This window comes from Lagenorhynchus albirostris, chromosome 5 (assembly GCF_949774975.1).
Source record: "Lagenorhynchus albirostris chromosome 5, mLagAlb1.1, whole genome shotgun sequence".
Lineage (NCBI taxonomy): Eukaryota > Metazoa > Chordata > Mammalia > Artiodactyla > Delphinidae > Lagenorhynchus > Lagenorhynchus albirostris.
Window position 1 is genome coordinate 54,466,353 of NC_083099.1, and position 16,165 is coordinate 54,482,517.

General features: G+C 37.6%; 1 protein-coding gene across 1 annotated transcript in view; it reads left to right on the forward strand.

Annotated features, from left to right (window-relative positions):
- NAALADL2 (N-acetylated alpha-linked acidic dipeptidase like 2) overlaps nt 1-16,165 on the forward strand; it is a 950,604-nt gene that overhangs the window by 293,446 nt on the left and 640,993 nt on the right. Inside the window, 1 exon segment of the mRNA XM_060149018.1 lies at nt 6,101-6,220. Coding sequence (XP_060005001.1) covers nt 6,101-6,220 — 120 coding nt within the window.

Below are 16,165 nucleotides of genomic sequence, written 5' to 3' on the forward strand. Positions count from 1 at the left end.
TGAAGATTGACTGAAAACAACTGATGTAATCTCCATGGTAAAATGGCTAGTACAGAGGACATAAATGGTTAAGTACTGATTTTCTTTTTCCTTTTTTATCATAACAGCCCTGTCCAATTTAACCCTTCTTATAATACACACGTGCGTGCATGTGATCTCTCCCTCTCTCTCTTTCTTCCTCCCTCCCTCTCTCTTTCTCTCTCTCTCTTCCTCCCTCCCTCTCTCCCTCTAAAGTTCTGTATTCAAATTCCAGTTTTCCAACAGCTGGGGTTCCCTGTGAACCTCCTCTTGCCCTCATCTCTCTCTTGCCGTTACCCACCTCTTGCCCTGATCTACTTATGAATTTTTTCCACTTTGCCAAGTCCTAGGCACATGCTTCAACCCACATCTCTAATGCGTATCTTTTTTTTTTCTAAATTACCTAGAAAATCCTTAAATAGTGCATTTTTTTCTTCCCAACAATTTGTTTTCTTAATTTAGTATACATTCTTATCCCAGGTTTGCATTATTTTGCCTGTTGACTTTGGAGATTATTGATGTAAATATGGAAATAGAATCCTGACAGAACTTTGCTTCACTTTGGTTAAATTTCTATATTACAGTACTTTTTAACTTAATTTTCTCTCCTTTAGATGGATGTGCTTTATATGTTAGATTATAAAACATTTCACAAGTTGTTAAAAATGATTACTATATGCCAAGACAAGTGACTACTCTGGCTTATCTTTGTTTTTTCTGCTTTCAAAACATGGTCACTGTACACAAATAAAAGAAAATAAATTATTCACTGTGCCATTAAGCACTGCATTTAGTATATCATTGTAGCAAATATTTTTTCAGCATGTGTTTATAGTACAGTAATAAAAAGTGATAAAATTGACCAGCCATCCCTTTATCTGACCTTTTACACTGAAGACAGCAGAATGGATTGTGTGAATTCAGTTGGGATATACTAGTTTAGCACACTTGCTGGTGTCCCTTCTGATCGGTTGGGAGTCTATTTTAACTGATTAGTTCTTCTGCTGTTCTAGTAATTAAATATTTTGAATAACTAAATATTATTTAAATTATTAATAGCTTTTTAATACTAAAATACTTACTATTTTATATATCTGGATGCTTATGCCAACCCCATCTTAACTGGTCTTTATTAGCTAGAATACTAGTTTGAGAAGGAGTTTGAAAGGATTGATTAGTGATGTCTGCCACAAGGGTGGGAGGAAGCAGCATTGGCTTTCGTGTTTTAATACATTGTGGTTTTCATAATAAGGTCTATGATGGAAAGCCCTTCAGTGAACTTGAAAAAAAAGAACTAAGAAAGTACTAACAGTCTTTGAATTTTGAACTCTTCATCATTACTAATATACTATTTTTTTAGAAAGGATATCAGTAAACATGGGAGATTATTCTGATTTTACAAGTTTTTAATAAACATAAGCACTTTAATTTGAAGAATATTCAAAAGCTAGGTTACATAAAGTAGTAGTAAGTTTCTAAAGTAAAATTTGTATTTAGATGAATAGTACTTCTGATAACCCTGTATTTTGTCAGTATGAGAAATGCTTGGGTTTACCATTTCTGACTTTGAGTAGAAAATTACTGTTTTAGTCAAAGCAGGCTTTTCAAATATTCTGTACATTCAGAATCTCTCTTAGAGAAAACTGGGAGGATTCAGAGTGATTGATTTGGTTGAAAATGTCAAGTCTGAAAAATTTCAAGGCATACATCATTTCATAAGCATGAATAATTTTTGCTACCTCAGGTAGAAGAGAAACATGGCCCTGGATCATTCCTCAATGTTGAACCCAGGCCACCAGCAGGTGGAGGGCCCCAGAAACACTTCTCTGACCTGGCTACTTTCCGTGATTGTTCTATTAATTTTAGTTAGCTTACTACAGAAAATAACAATTCTATTCAGTTCTCTTGTTTATTCTCTTCTGTTGCTTCTTCTCAGAATAGTCTCTCCACTTTTCCATAGAACATTTGGTGCTCTAGAATGTCACTTTTTAATGTTTTGATTTTTAGTCATTGCTAATTATTTGGTTTATGATTCCTTCTAATCACATATTTTACAGTGGATAGAAGATAATTGTATTTTACTGTTCATTTCTAAAGTGTACCAGTATCCTCTTAGCTGTTACTATGTGGCCCGTCTGTTGTCATGCCGATACTTTTTCTTTTTTAACAAAGTATAAATATTTGATTTTCTGTTACAATTGTTGTTTTTTAAGTTCTTTGTTCAAAAATTAACATATAGGGCTTCCCTGGTGGCACAGTGGTTGAGAGTCCGCCTGCCGATGCAGGGGACACGGGTTCGTGCCCCAGTCCGGGAAGAACCCACATGCCACGGAGCAGCTAGGCCTGTGAGCCATGGCCGCTGAGCCTGCGCGTCTGGAGCCTGCGCTCCACAACGGGAGAGGCCACAACAGTGAGAGGCCTGTGTACCGCAAAAAAAAAAAAAAAAAAAAAAAAAAAAATTAACATATAAAATTTAAATAAAAATGTGTAGACTTTTTAATATTTCTCTGTGGTAAAAAAAATAAAACAGAGCTAGTTTCCTTTCACTCTGCACCTCTCATTTACTCTTTCCTATGTGTCAGGAAGTCCTCTATGTGTTAGGGAAAAACTGGTACACATAGAGTAAATAGTTCAACAAGCACCTACATTCCTGTTCACTTGGCATTTCCCAAAGACGGCTCAGATGTGACTTAATCCTTGATATTTGGACATAAATTAAACATGGTATGCCAACTGGTAAGTGGACGGTTTTCTAGCGTGACAGAATACATGCAATAAAGAGAGGTTCATTGTAGCAACAAGAATGGTTGGAAAAAATGGCTTGACATTTTATCATATCATTGTATATTGATTTGTCTCAGAAAAATTCAATGTGCTTTCTTGCATCTGTGATTTTCAGTTTGCTTGAAGGTAAATATGAAAGACTTTTGGAAAGGACCTGGTTCAGAAGCATCCTTTGAAGACAATAGATAATTTTTATTATCACCTGTCAAACTGTCAGAACATTGAGACTTCTGTAAATATTGACTTTTAATGCATAGCCTCAAAGTACATAAACCAAAATAAATTGATAAAATGATGCCTTTTTTGAGGAATATTTTTGTGGGATAAAGTCCTCTTACATGTTAAAATGCATTGATCGTTTATATATGCTATTTATAGAAGATGAGTTGGAGAGCTCTTTAATTGAAATTGCCATTTTTGATGTCATTTACAGAATTGGTATTTTAGTAACTGCCATATTTTTCTGGTATGTACACAAACAAAAAGTCATAGTCTGGCCTACACGCTCTCAGACCAGTATGATTTTCCCCCAAACTCTCCTAAATATGAAAAGTATGTTCATTAATATAACCAAATGTATAATATCTCTGTTTTAAGATGCTATCAGTGAGTCATATTTAGTAGATAGCTTAGAAAGTTGAAATGGAAAACATAAATTATCTCATTTTTACAATGTGATCATTAATATTATGTGACCATTTATTTAATAAATACTGGTCAGCCTTGTATTATTCTACAATTTTCCTGTCTTGCTAGTTGTTTGGCATGTGTCGTCCAGCACTGGAGCTTGCTGGTTGTTGAGTGGAGGTGGGCCTTAGCACTGAGTTGGAGATCTCTGGTGGAACTCTTGCTGATTTTTATTACATGGGGCTCAGAGGTCTCTGGTGGTCCAATCTCCTGAACTCGGCTTTCCCACATCGAAGGCTCAGGCCTGACATCTGGCCAGAGCACCAAGACCCTGTCAGCCACATGGCTCAGAAGAAAAAGGAAAAAAAAAGAAAGGTAGAAAAAAATAAAATGAAATGAATAAAGTTATTAAAATAAAATATTTTTTAAAAGTATTAAAATAAAAAATTTAAAAAGTAATAAAAAAAGAAAAAATAAGAAGAGAGCCACCAAATCAATAAACAAATCCACCAATGATAACAAGCGCTAAAAAGTAAACTAAGATAAACATAAAAATCAAAAACTGGTCAGTTGCGTACGGCCAACCCATGTCTACAGTTGCTTCCAAAATCCACTGCCTCAATTTTGGGATGATTCGTTTTCCATTCAGGTGTTCCACAGATGCAGGTTACACCAAGTTGATTGCAGAGATTTTATCCACTGCTCCTGAGACTGCATGGAGAAATTTCCCTTTCTCTTCTGTTTTGCACAGCTCCTGGGTTTCAGCTTTGGATTTGGCCACACCTCTGTGTGTAGGTCACCTGAGGGCCTCTGTTCTTTTCTCAGACAGGACGGGGTTAAAGTAGCAGCTGATTAGGGGGCTCTGGCTCACTCAGTCTGGGGGGAGGGAGGGATACAGCATGCGGAGCTAGCCTGCAGAGGCAGAGGCCGGCATGACGTTGCATCAGTCTGAGGCATGCCATGTGTTCTCCCAAGGAAGTTGTCCCTGGATCACGGGAACCTGGCAGTGGTGGGCTGCACAGGCTCCCGGGAGGGGAGGTGTGGACAGTGACCTGTGCTTGCACACAGGATTCTTGGTGGCTGCAGTAGCAGCCTTAGCGTTTCATGCCTGTCTCTGGTGTCTGTGCTGATAGCCGCAGCTCACGCCTGTCTCTGAAGCTCGTTTAGTCAGTGCTCTGAATCTCCTCTCCTCACGCATCCCATAACAATGGTTTCTTGCCTCTTTAGCCATTCCATACTTTTTCCCAGACTCCCTCCTGGCCAGCTGTGGTGCACTAGCCCCTTTCAGGCTGTGTTCACCCAGCCAACCCCAGTCCTCTCCCTGGGGTCTGATCTCTAAAGCCCAAGCCTCAGCTCCCAGCCCCCACCTGCCCTGGCGGGTGAGCAGACAAGCCTCTCAGGCTGGTGAGTGCTGGCCGGCACCCATTCTCTATGGAGGAATCTCTCTGCTTTGCTGTCTGCACCCCTCTTGCTGCACTCTCCTCTGTGGCTCCAAAGATTCCCTACCCTGCCCACCCCCTCTCCCCACCAGTGAAGGGGCTTCCTAGTGTGTGGAAACTTTTCCTTCTTCACAGCTCCCTCCCAGAAGTGCCGGTCCCGTCCCTCTTCTTCTGTCTCTGTTTTTCCTTTTTTTCTTTTTCCCTACCCAGGTACGTGGGGAGTTTCTTGCCTTTGGGAAGGCTGAGGTCTTCTGCCAGCATTCAGTAGGTGTCCTGTAGTTGTTCCACATGTAGATGTATTTCTGATGTATTTGTGGGGAGGAAGATGATCTCCACATCTTACTCCTCTGCCATCTTGAAGATCCTCCCTCCTGAAACAGCACATTTAGTATTATAATTTTATGACTGGAAAGCATAACAGCTATTATTTTAATAATAGAAATTCCAGAAAGTAAAGTCCAAAGGAATCCTCTTGGCTGTATGCTGGATGGAACTCTCAGGGCAGTACATTTCAAAGTGTGGGATGGGGTTCACCAAATCATAGGATTCCCAGTAAAATTTCCAGGAAGGCATACAATTTTTACATTAATAAAATGAGACTTTTAAAAATGAGAAATATTGATATGAAACATAACTCTAAGGGAGTAGTGGGAAATGTGACAGAAGTAGTTGTTTGGTGTTATAGTCTAAAGTCTTGAATTTCACAGTGGTACAGGTGGCTGTATAGGTTGTATCCTGCATAACCCAGGGGGTTGTCATTCACAGCTGGATATATGCACATCCTGAACAGCTGTGCATTGTGAACTTTGTACTTAATTTGGATAACAGTAGAGAATCTTTGAGTTGTTTTCACATCTAAGAGTAGTATGATTGTTGTTGAACCTTAAGGAAATTAATTTTGCAGCATCTTGTAAAATGATTCAAATTCCAGAAACATGAATGTAAGAATATACCAAACTGGGTGGTCTGTTAGAGGCATAAACAGGGTTTGTAATTTGTTTAGAAGAGACTGCAAAGCAAAAATTAATCTAAACCTTTTTCTCAAGTGACTTCTCAAAGGAGAATTGTTGTACCCTGATAGAAATAGAAAGGTCATGATTGGGACAGGGTAAGAGAGAGATTAGTTCTCCTTTGAACATTTTGAATTACTATGAATGATTTTGTTATGCTAAATGGGCAATTTGCTGTAATGCTTCTGACAGGGCTTTATTTTTCTTTGTCTTCTCTTTCAGGCTGAAGTCATTGATGTGAGTTATGGAAATGCAGATGATTTAAATAGGATTAAAAAAATGAAAAATGTCACAAATCAGATTGCACTCCTGAAATTAGGAAAACTGCCACTACTTTATAAGGTTGGTCCAATGGCTGTTATTTGGTGGTAGGGTGAATATTTTGTTCAGTTGGGGTTACATGTGCATATGAGAACATGAAGAGAGAGAGAGTGAGTGAGTGTGTGTGTGTGTGTGTGTGTGTGTGTGTGTGTGTGTGAGGGAGAGCAAGAGAGTGGAAAGACAAAGAGGCGTGCGGTATCACAGGAAGATAACCTTTCCAAAATGGATAATTTTATATTAAGACCTTTAAGATATTGTGAGTTTGTGGGACCTTCATAAAATTGGTGCTTCCTTCATAATACCTATCTGGAATGCTAAAAATGAGAACCACAGTGTCTTCTTCTCGCGACATCTGCAAAACTTCTAATCTGTTATCTAATTACCATGTGCTTTATGTTAGACTAGTATCTCGCTGATTTACACTCCTTAGTGATTAATTTTTGCCAACTGTATAACTTCACAGTTACTGACTGTGCTCAGAAATTTAATTAAAATATAATATACTAAGGAAAAGCAGAATTATGATTTATTTTAAGAGTTTATTAATACTCATCCACCAGATGCATTTACATAATTAAAGCAGTTCAATCTAAGTATCTCATAATGAGCCACCACAATAGAGAGTCACTACTGCTCATTCTTACTTCATTTTCTTTTTCTATTAAGAAAGAATGATCAGTGTAGTTGTGTAGTTATGTCCCTGGAATGCTCTGGTTCTGAAGATATATTGGATTTCTCCTCATTCAAACCTATATGAGATTAGCTAATTCCCAGGAGCAAAAAATGTTTCCAGAAATCTGTTGGCACACTCTGTAAGGACCCAAGAGAATATTCTGTGCCTGTTTTTTATTTTCCAAGGATGCTCTTATACTTTAATCAATGTCTGATAGTAGATAATAGGCCAGAATTTTAAGTTAGTCTTGAAAATATAATACACACTGATGATAATTTTTTGTAGGATTTTTGTAGGATTTGTTAGTATGTATTAAAGGCCTTAAAATTATCATTTTGACCCAGTAATTCCATTTCAACAGTATATTCTAAAGGGGAAAAAAATCAGAGATGATGAACACAATGATTACCAATGATGTGAGAAAATATTTGAAATGATATATACATCCAATTTAGCACTGAAAATTATGCTACATTTGTACAGCTGAATACAAAAATTACAATGTGAAGAATATTTAATATGTGAAAATCCTCATAAGTCAAACAAATAAATTATAAAGAGGACATTTATAATAATTATATAATAATGATTACATTTATAGTTACTTCTAAAAGTAACATTGTTAGAAATATGGGTTAAATATTTTTCTAAGCATTTTTTAATGTATTTTCACATTAATCTTTACAATAACCATAGTGTTGAGGTACAGATTATTATCTTCAATTTATAGATGAGTATCACAAGTGCATGAGGAAGGAAATAAGGTAAAGTATACTCTTTCCCCCAAAACAGCCCCAATCTGGTAGAGGGGCAAAATGATGACATTTTAAATCAATGGTACAGATTTGATCATGGTATGAGACTAGGCATTCTAATTACTTACTTAAGACAAGCGATTCAAATTGCTTAGAGGACATTTTATTACCAGTAATCAGAAGAACTCTTCCTCTAGTTGTTTGAGGAAGAATGTTCTTTTCCAGATGTTTTAAAGGGGCAGTGGAAAACAAAGCACAACAGACCCACTTACCCATGAAGGATAACTTCCAAGACTCCCAGTGGATGCCTGAAACCACAGTTAGTACCAAACCCTACATATACTATGCTTTTTCCTATACATATATACTTATGATAGTGTTTCATTTATAATTAGGCATAGTAAGAGATTAACAACAATAACTAATAATAAAATAGAGCATATAACAATATACTATAATAAAAATTATGTGTGATACCACCAACATCATTCTGATAATTTAGAGGGCTGCTTAGTGACTAATGGGCAGGCTAGGATATACAGCATGGATATGCTGGGCAAAGGGACGATTCACATCCTGGCTGGATGGAGTGGGACAGCCTGAGATGACATCAAGCTACTCAGAACAGCCCGTAGTTTAAAAATTAGGAATAGTATTTTTGGAATTTTCCGTTCAGTGTACTTTGGACTGCAGTTGACCACGAGCATCTGAAACCTCTAAAAGTGAAACTATGGATAACAGGGAACTACTGTAACACTGCTTTGAGTACAGTACATGAATCCTGCTTGTTCAACCTAAGAGTGATACAGATGTCTAAAATGTTGTTTGTGGTAGGGGCCAATTATCTAAATTGGGTTGATGGAATTATGGATTTCTATTTCTTTATATTTTCTAAATTCCTAATGATTTTGTATATATTTTGTAAGGAAAAAAAGTCTAAAAATTCATGTTAAGATAAGGCATTTAAAATTTTTTCTAACAGTGTTTATAGGCCAAATACTCAAAATCCCTACCAGTAGATAATGGGTTAAAACATAGCCAGTTTCTTTTTATTTGACTGCTGCAGAGAATATTTACATTATGAAACCATTTGGCAAGGTCCGCAAAGTACTGAAATAGTGGTTTATCTAGAATAGGTCACAGTTATTAAAACGCCGGTACATTTTCCCTGATCACCTTCCTTAAAGGCCTATGAAGAGATTTAACAAAGAGGTCTGTGCAGAATTTCCCTTTAGACAGAGCCTTGCCACAAACTTGGCATTATCTTCTAGCCAGAGAAGAGAGAGCACTCTTTCTTTAACCTTTTAGATTCTATTCTAGGCATCTCTGTTTTCTGTAGATTGTCCCAGAGATTATGGAATCACGGATTCCATATCTGTTAATATATATTCATATTGTAAAAAAAAAAGAAAGCATGGTGTAGACAAGGTTATATAGCATGATTGTAGCTGAACTTGCTTCACCTGTCCATCAGATATATTCTGAGGCTGAAATTGGAAAATGAGGTAATAGAGTAATACAGCTGGGTTGAAGAAAAGGCAGAGGACCAATGGACTTCTATGTGAATTACAACTGTTACTCATGATTCCAAATGAGCATCTGGACTGGGAACATGGGGCTGAATGAGTAGAGAAAAGTTAATCCTATTTTAACTGTGCAGTAGTAACTAAATCACAGTTTAAAAAATGAATCTGGGAGGGAAGCTCTGTATCTGAGATAAAGAGGGCAAAGGGAAGCAAAATTGTGATATTACCTCCTAAAGAGAGTAGAAAAATAATCCGCAGTCAAGAAGGAGGAGATCTCATTAGTTTTATCATAAATGGTATGTATGTGTTAATTTATTCACTAGGAAGGGATTGATGAGGTAATCCCCACATTTGTAGCAGGAGCTGTAAAAGGCAGATGGCTTCTAGCTATAAGCCTTGATGTCCACATTTTGTTGTTGCAGGAAAGGGCCAAGTCCTTCAGACCTAGCTTGTGCTAGTTTCCTTAAGCTTAAACCTTAGAGGAAAGGCTTTAGGTTTCTATGAGCTTTGTATTTATAGCAGTTTATTTTATAGGAGAGTGCTTTCATTCCTTAAGCTTTAAGACAAAATAGTCTTTTATCTGTCATGATGGATTTACTTAGATTTCTCTCAGTGACAATCTGAGACATAATAAAGCAGATCCCCAAACCCTTGCAAATTCCCAAATTGCTAAATAGGTCTCTAGTACGAAATTTATTTTATAAAAGGCAATAAAAGCATTTGGCTTTCTTTTAGAGTCATTTTCACAAAAAGCAGTAATAAAAAAAAATTACTGTGTAGTCCATGACAACTAGAAATTGAGTAAATCCCACTGAAATGTGGAAGATGGGCCATTTTCTGGGTCTGCACCACATATAAGCCCCAAATCTTGTAAGAGTCAAATTTGCATATGGTAAAATTACAAATGACTAAATATCTTATGCCTTTTGTGCATGGTGAAGTTACACATGAAAATTCATAAATGCCATTGTGATATTTTCATAAATGAAGTAACATACAGTACATTCCTAGTACTCACAGCTAGATGGTAAGATACTAGCAAATATTACCTGGTTTTTGCATTTTCTTATATACCTCTTTATCCCTGTAATCACAATTTTAATGATTTGGGAATCCAAATGATTTTGTAGTTTCCTACAAATGAAACAGTTTCCTATCTATTCATCGGATAAGATTTATATTTTAATATCAATTTTGCATTGTTTGGCCAGTGTATGACTTAACCAACTACCACTCAAGTCCATAAAGTATGCTTAAAGAGGAAGGCATTTTGGAAGAGCCTGGAGGGAAATGAGAGATAGAAAACAATTGTTATGTGTTGATATTTTCAAATATTCAGTAGATTGTTTCCAACAGATTAGGAAAAAAGTAAACTTCATACTATTTGAATTTCAAACCCAATTTCATCTACAAAACAAGTAAATTTAAAACACTGAGTTGGGGGTTTAGTGAGGAAATCTCTATATTTGGTGAATTACCAATCAGTACTCAACAAGTGGACAATAGGAAGATCAGTAAGAAATTCTCTAGTTTAGGTAAAGTAAATGCTGAGAAATACTATATTTTGAAACCTTACCTCACATAAGGCATTGACATGATTTTCATATTTGCTGAACTATACTCTGTTTCATTTGCTCCAATCTCCTTTTTTTTTTCTGATGACAATTATTTAATCCTTATGATAACTACATTCAAAAGAATTATTTTTTTAAATTACTCTATTACATGTGGTAGAAGTTTAAGATGGTAGATTTAAAATTTAATTTCCATTTCCCCAATTAACATATAATGTATTCAGCTAATAGTGTCAAAAATATGTGATATGAGAACCTTCAAGATGGTGGTGGAGTAAGGCATGGAGATCACCTTCCTGCCCACAAATACATCAAAAATACATCTACATGTGGAACAACTCCTTCAGAAAACCTACTGAAGGCTGGCAGAAGACCTCACAATTCCCCAAAGGCAAGAAACTTTCCATGTACCTAGGTAGGGCAAAAGAAAAAAACAGACAAAAGAATAGAGATGGGACCTGGACCTCTGGGAAGGAGCTGTGAAGGAGGAAAAGTTTCCACACACTAGGAGGCCCCTTCACTGACAGAGACGGGGGGTGGACGGGGAGGGAAATTCAGAGCCACGGAGGAGAGTGCAGCAACAGGGGTGCAGAGGGCAAAGCAGAGAGATTCCCGCACAGAGGATCGGTGCTGACCAGCACTCACCAGCCTGAGACCTTGTCTGCTCACCCACCAGGACAGGTGGGGGCTGGGAGCTGAGGCTCGGGTTTCGGACGTCAGACCCCAGGGAGAGGACTGGGATTGGCTGCGTGAACACAGCCTGAAGGGTGATAGTGCACCACAGCTAATGGGGAGAGAGTCTGGGAAAAAGACTGGAACTGCCTAAGAGGCAAGAGACCATTGTTTCGGGGTGCAGGAGGAGAGGAGATTCAGAGCACCGCCTAAATGAGCTTCAGAGATAGGCGTGAGCCATTGTTATTAGCGTGGACACCAGAGACGGGCATGAAACACTAAGGCTGCTGCTGCAGCCACCAAGAATTCTGTGTGAAAGCACAGATCACTCTCCACACCTCCCCTCCTGGGAGCCTGTGCAGCCTGCCACTGCCAGGGTTCTTTGATCCATGGACAGTTTCCCCGGAAGAACACACAGCATGCCTCAGGCTGTTGCAAAGTCACACAGGATTCTGCCACCGCAGGCTCGCCCCACATTCTGTATCCCTCCTTCCCACCGGCCTGAGTGAGCCAGAGCCCCCTAGTCAGCCATTCCCTTAACTCCCTCCTGTCTGGGTGAAGAACACATGCCAGAGGGCTACCTGCATGCAGAGGTGGGGCCAAATCCAAAGCTGAACCCCAGGAGCTGTGCAAACAAAGAAGAGAAAGGGAAATCTCTCCCAGCAGCTTCAGGAACAGCAGACTAAATCCCCACAATCAACTTGAAATACGCTGCATCTGTGGAATACCTGAATTGACAATGAACCATCCCAAAATTGAGGTGGTAGATTTTGGGAGCAAATGTAGACTTGGTGTTTTTGTACGCAGCTGACTAGTTTCTGATTTTTATGTTTATCTTAGTATAGTTTTTAGTGCTTGTTATCATTGGATTTATTTATTGGTTTGCTTGCTCTTTGTTTTACAATTTTTTAAATTATGTATTATATTTCTCTATTTTAATAATTTTTAGTTTGTATTTTAATAACTTTCTTGTATTTTTCTTTTTTTCTTTCTTTTTTTTCTCCCTTTTATTCTGAGCCATGTGGCTAACAGGGTCTTGGTGCTCTGGCCAGGTGCCAGACCTGAGCCTCTGAGGTGGGAGGGACAAGTTCAGGACATTGGACCACTAGAGACATCCTGGCCCCACATAATAGAAATTGGCGAGAGCTCTCCCAGAGATCTCTGTCTCAACGCTAAGACCCAGCTCCACTCAACAACCAGAAAGCTACAGTGCTGGACACCCCATGCAAAACACCTAGCAAGACAGGAACACAACCCCACCCACTATTAGACAGGATGACTAAAATCATAACAAGCTCACAGACACCCCAAAACACAACACTGAACGTGGTCCTGCCCACCAGAAAGACATGATCCAGCCTCATCCACCAGAACAAAGGCACCAGTCCCCTCCACCAGGAACCCTCCACAACCCACTGAACAACCTTACCCACTGGGGGCAAACACCAAAAACAGTGGGAACTACAAACCTGCAGCCTGCGAAAAAGGAGACCCCACACAGTAAGTTAAGCAAAATGAGAAGACAGAGAAATATGCAGCAGATGAAGAAGCAAGGTAAACACCCACCAGACCAAACAAATGAAGAGAAAATAGGCAGTCTACCTGAAAAAGAATTCAGAGTAATGATAGTAAAGATGATCAAAAATCTTGGAAATAGAATAGAGAAAATACAAGAAATGTTTAACAAGGACTTAGAAGAACTAAAGAACAAACAAACAATGATGAACACCACAATAAATGAAATAGAAAATTCTCTAGAAGGAATCAATAGCAGAATACCTGAGGCAGAAGAACAGATAAGTGACCTGGAAGATTAAAAAGTAGAAATAACTACCACAGAGCAGAATAAAGAAAAAAGAATGAAAAGAATTTAGGACATTCTCCGAGACTTCACAGACAACATTAAAGGCACCAACATTCTAATTATAAGGGTCCCAGAAGAAGAAGAGAAAAATGAAGGGACCGAGAAAATATTTGAAGAGATTATAGATGAAAAATTCTCTAACATGGGAAAGGAAGTAATCAAGTCAAGGATGCACAGAGAGTCCCATACAGGATAAATCCAAGGAGAAACACGCCAACATACATATTAATCAAACTATCAAAAATTAAATACAAAGAAAAAATATTAAAAGCAGCAAGGGAAAAACAACAAATAACATACAAGGGAATCCCCATAAGGTTAACAGCTGATTGTTCAGAGAAACTCTGCAAGCCAGAAGGGACTGGCAGGACATATGTAAAGTGATGAAACGGAAAAACCGACAATGAAAATTACTCTGCCCAGCAAGGATCTCATTCAGATTCGAAGGAGAAATTAAAACCTTTACAGACAAGCAAAAGCTGAGAGTTCAGCACCACCAAACCAGCTTTACAACAAATGCTAAAGGAACTTCTCTAGGTAGGAAACACAAGACAAGGAAAAGACCTACAATAACAAACCCAAAACAATTAAGAAAATGGTAATAGGAACATACATACTGATAACTACCTTAAATGTAAATGGATTAAATGCTCCCACCAAAAGACATAGACTGGCTGAATGGATACAAAAACAAGACCCATATATATGCTGTCTACAAGAGACCCACTTCAGACCTAGGGACACATACAGACAGAAAGTGAGCAGATGGAAAAAGATATTCCATGCAAATGGAAATCAAAAGAAAGCTGGAGTAGCAGTTCTCATATTAGACAGAACAGACTTTAAAATAAAGACTATTAACAGGAGACAAAGAAGGACACTACATAATGATCAAGGGATCAATCCAAGAAGAAGATATTACAATTGTAAATATTTATGCACCCAACATAGGAGCACCTCAAAACATAAGGCAAACGCTAACAGCCATAAAAGGGTGAATAGACAGAAATACAATAATAGTAAGGGACTTTCACACCCCACTTTCACCAATGGACAGATCAATCAAAGTGAAAATAAACAAGGAAACACAAGCTTTAAGTGACATATTAAATAATATGGACTTAATTGATATTTATGTACATTCCATCCAAAAACAACAGAATACACTTTCTTTTCAAGTGATTATGAAAAATTCTCCAGGATAGATCATATCTTGTGTCACAAATCAAGCCTTGGTAAACTTAACAAACTTGAAATCATATCAAGTATCTTTTCTGAGCACAATGCTATGAGACTAGATATCAATTACAGGAAAAAAAACTGTAAAAAATACAAACACACGGAGACCAAACAATAGGCTACTAAATAACCAATAGATCACTGAAGAAATCAAAGAGGAAATCAGAAAATACCTACAAACAAATGACAATGAAAACACGACCACCCAAAACCTATGGGCTAGCAAAAGCAGTTCTAAGAGGGAAGTGTATAGCATTACAATCCTACCTCAAGAAACAAGAACTCTCAAATAAACAACCTAACTTTACCCCTGAAGCAATTAGAGAAAGAAGAACAAAAAAACGCCCAAAGTTAGCAGAAGGAAAGAAATCATAAAGATCCGATCAGAAGTAAATGAAAAAGAAATGAAAGAAACGATAGCAAAGATCAGCAAAACTAAAAGCTTGTTCTTTAAGAAGATAAACAAAATTGATAAACCATTAGCCAGACTCATCAAGAAAAGGAGAAAATTCAAATCAACAGAATTAGTAATAAAAAAGGAGAAGTAACAACTGATACTGCAGAAATGCAAAGGATCATGAGGTTACTACAAGCAATTCTATGCCAATAAAATGGACAACCTGGAAGAAATGGACAAATTCTCAAAAAAGCACAACCTTCCAAGACTGAACCAGGGATAAATAGAAAATATAAACAGACCAATCACAAGCACTGATATTGAAAGTGTGATTAAAAATCTTTGAACAAACAAAAGCCCACGGCCAGTTGGCTTCACAGATGAATTCTATCAAACATTCAGAGAAGAGCTAACACCTATCCTTCTCAAACTCTTCCAAAATATAGCAGAGGGAAGAACACTCCCAAATGCATTCTATGAGGCCACTATCACCCTGATACCAAAACCAGGCAAACATGTCCAAAATAAAAGAAAACTGCAGGCCAATATTTCTGATGAACAAGATGCAAAAATTCTCAACAAAATACTAGCAAACAGAATCCAACAACACATTAAAAGGATCATACACCATGTTCAAGTGGGGTTTATCTCAAGAATGCAAGGATTCTTGCATTTGCAGTATATGCAAATCAATCAATGTGAAAAGACATTTTAACAAATTGAAGGAGAAAAACTATATGATCATCTCAATAGATGCAGAAAAACCTTTTGACAAAATTCAACACCATTTATGATAAAAAAAAACTCTCCAGAAAGTAGGCATAGAGGGAACGTACCTCAACATAATAGAGACAAACCCACAGCCAACATTTTGTCATATATATGACAAACCCACAGCCAACACCGTTCTCAGTGGTGAAAAACTGAAACCATTTACACTAAGATCAGAAATAAGACAAGGTTGCCCACTCTCAGCACTATTATTCCACATAGTTTTGGAAGTTTTAGCCACAGCAATCAGATAAGAAATAGAAATAAAAGGAATCCAAATTGGAAAAGAAGAATTCAAGCTGTCACTCTTTGCAGATGGCATGATACTATACATAGAGAATCTTAAAGATACTACCAGAAAACTACTAGAGCTAATGAATGAATTTGGTAAACTAGCAGGATAAAAATTAATGCACAGAAATCTCTTGTATTCCTATACACTAATGATGAAAAATCTGAAAGAGAAATTAAGGAAATACCCCCATTTACCATGGC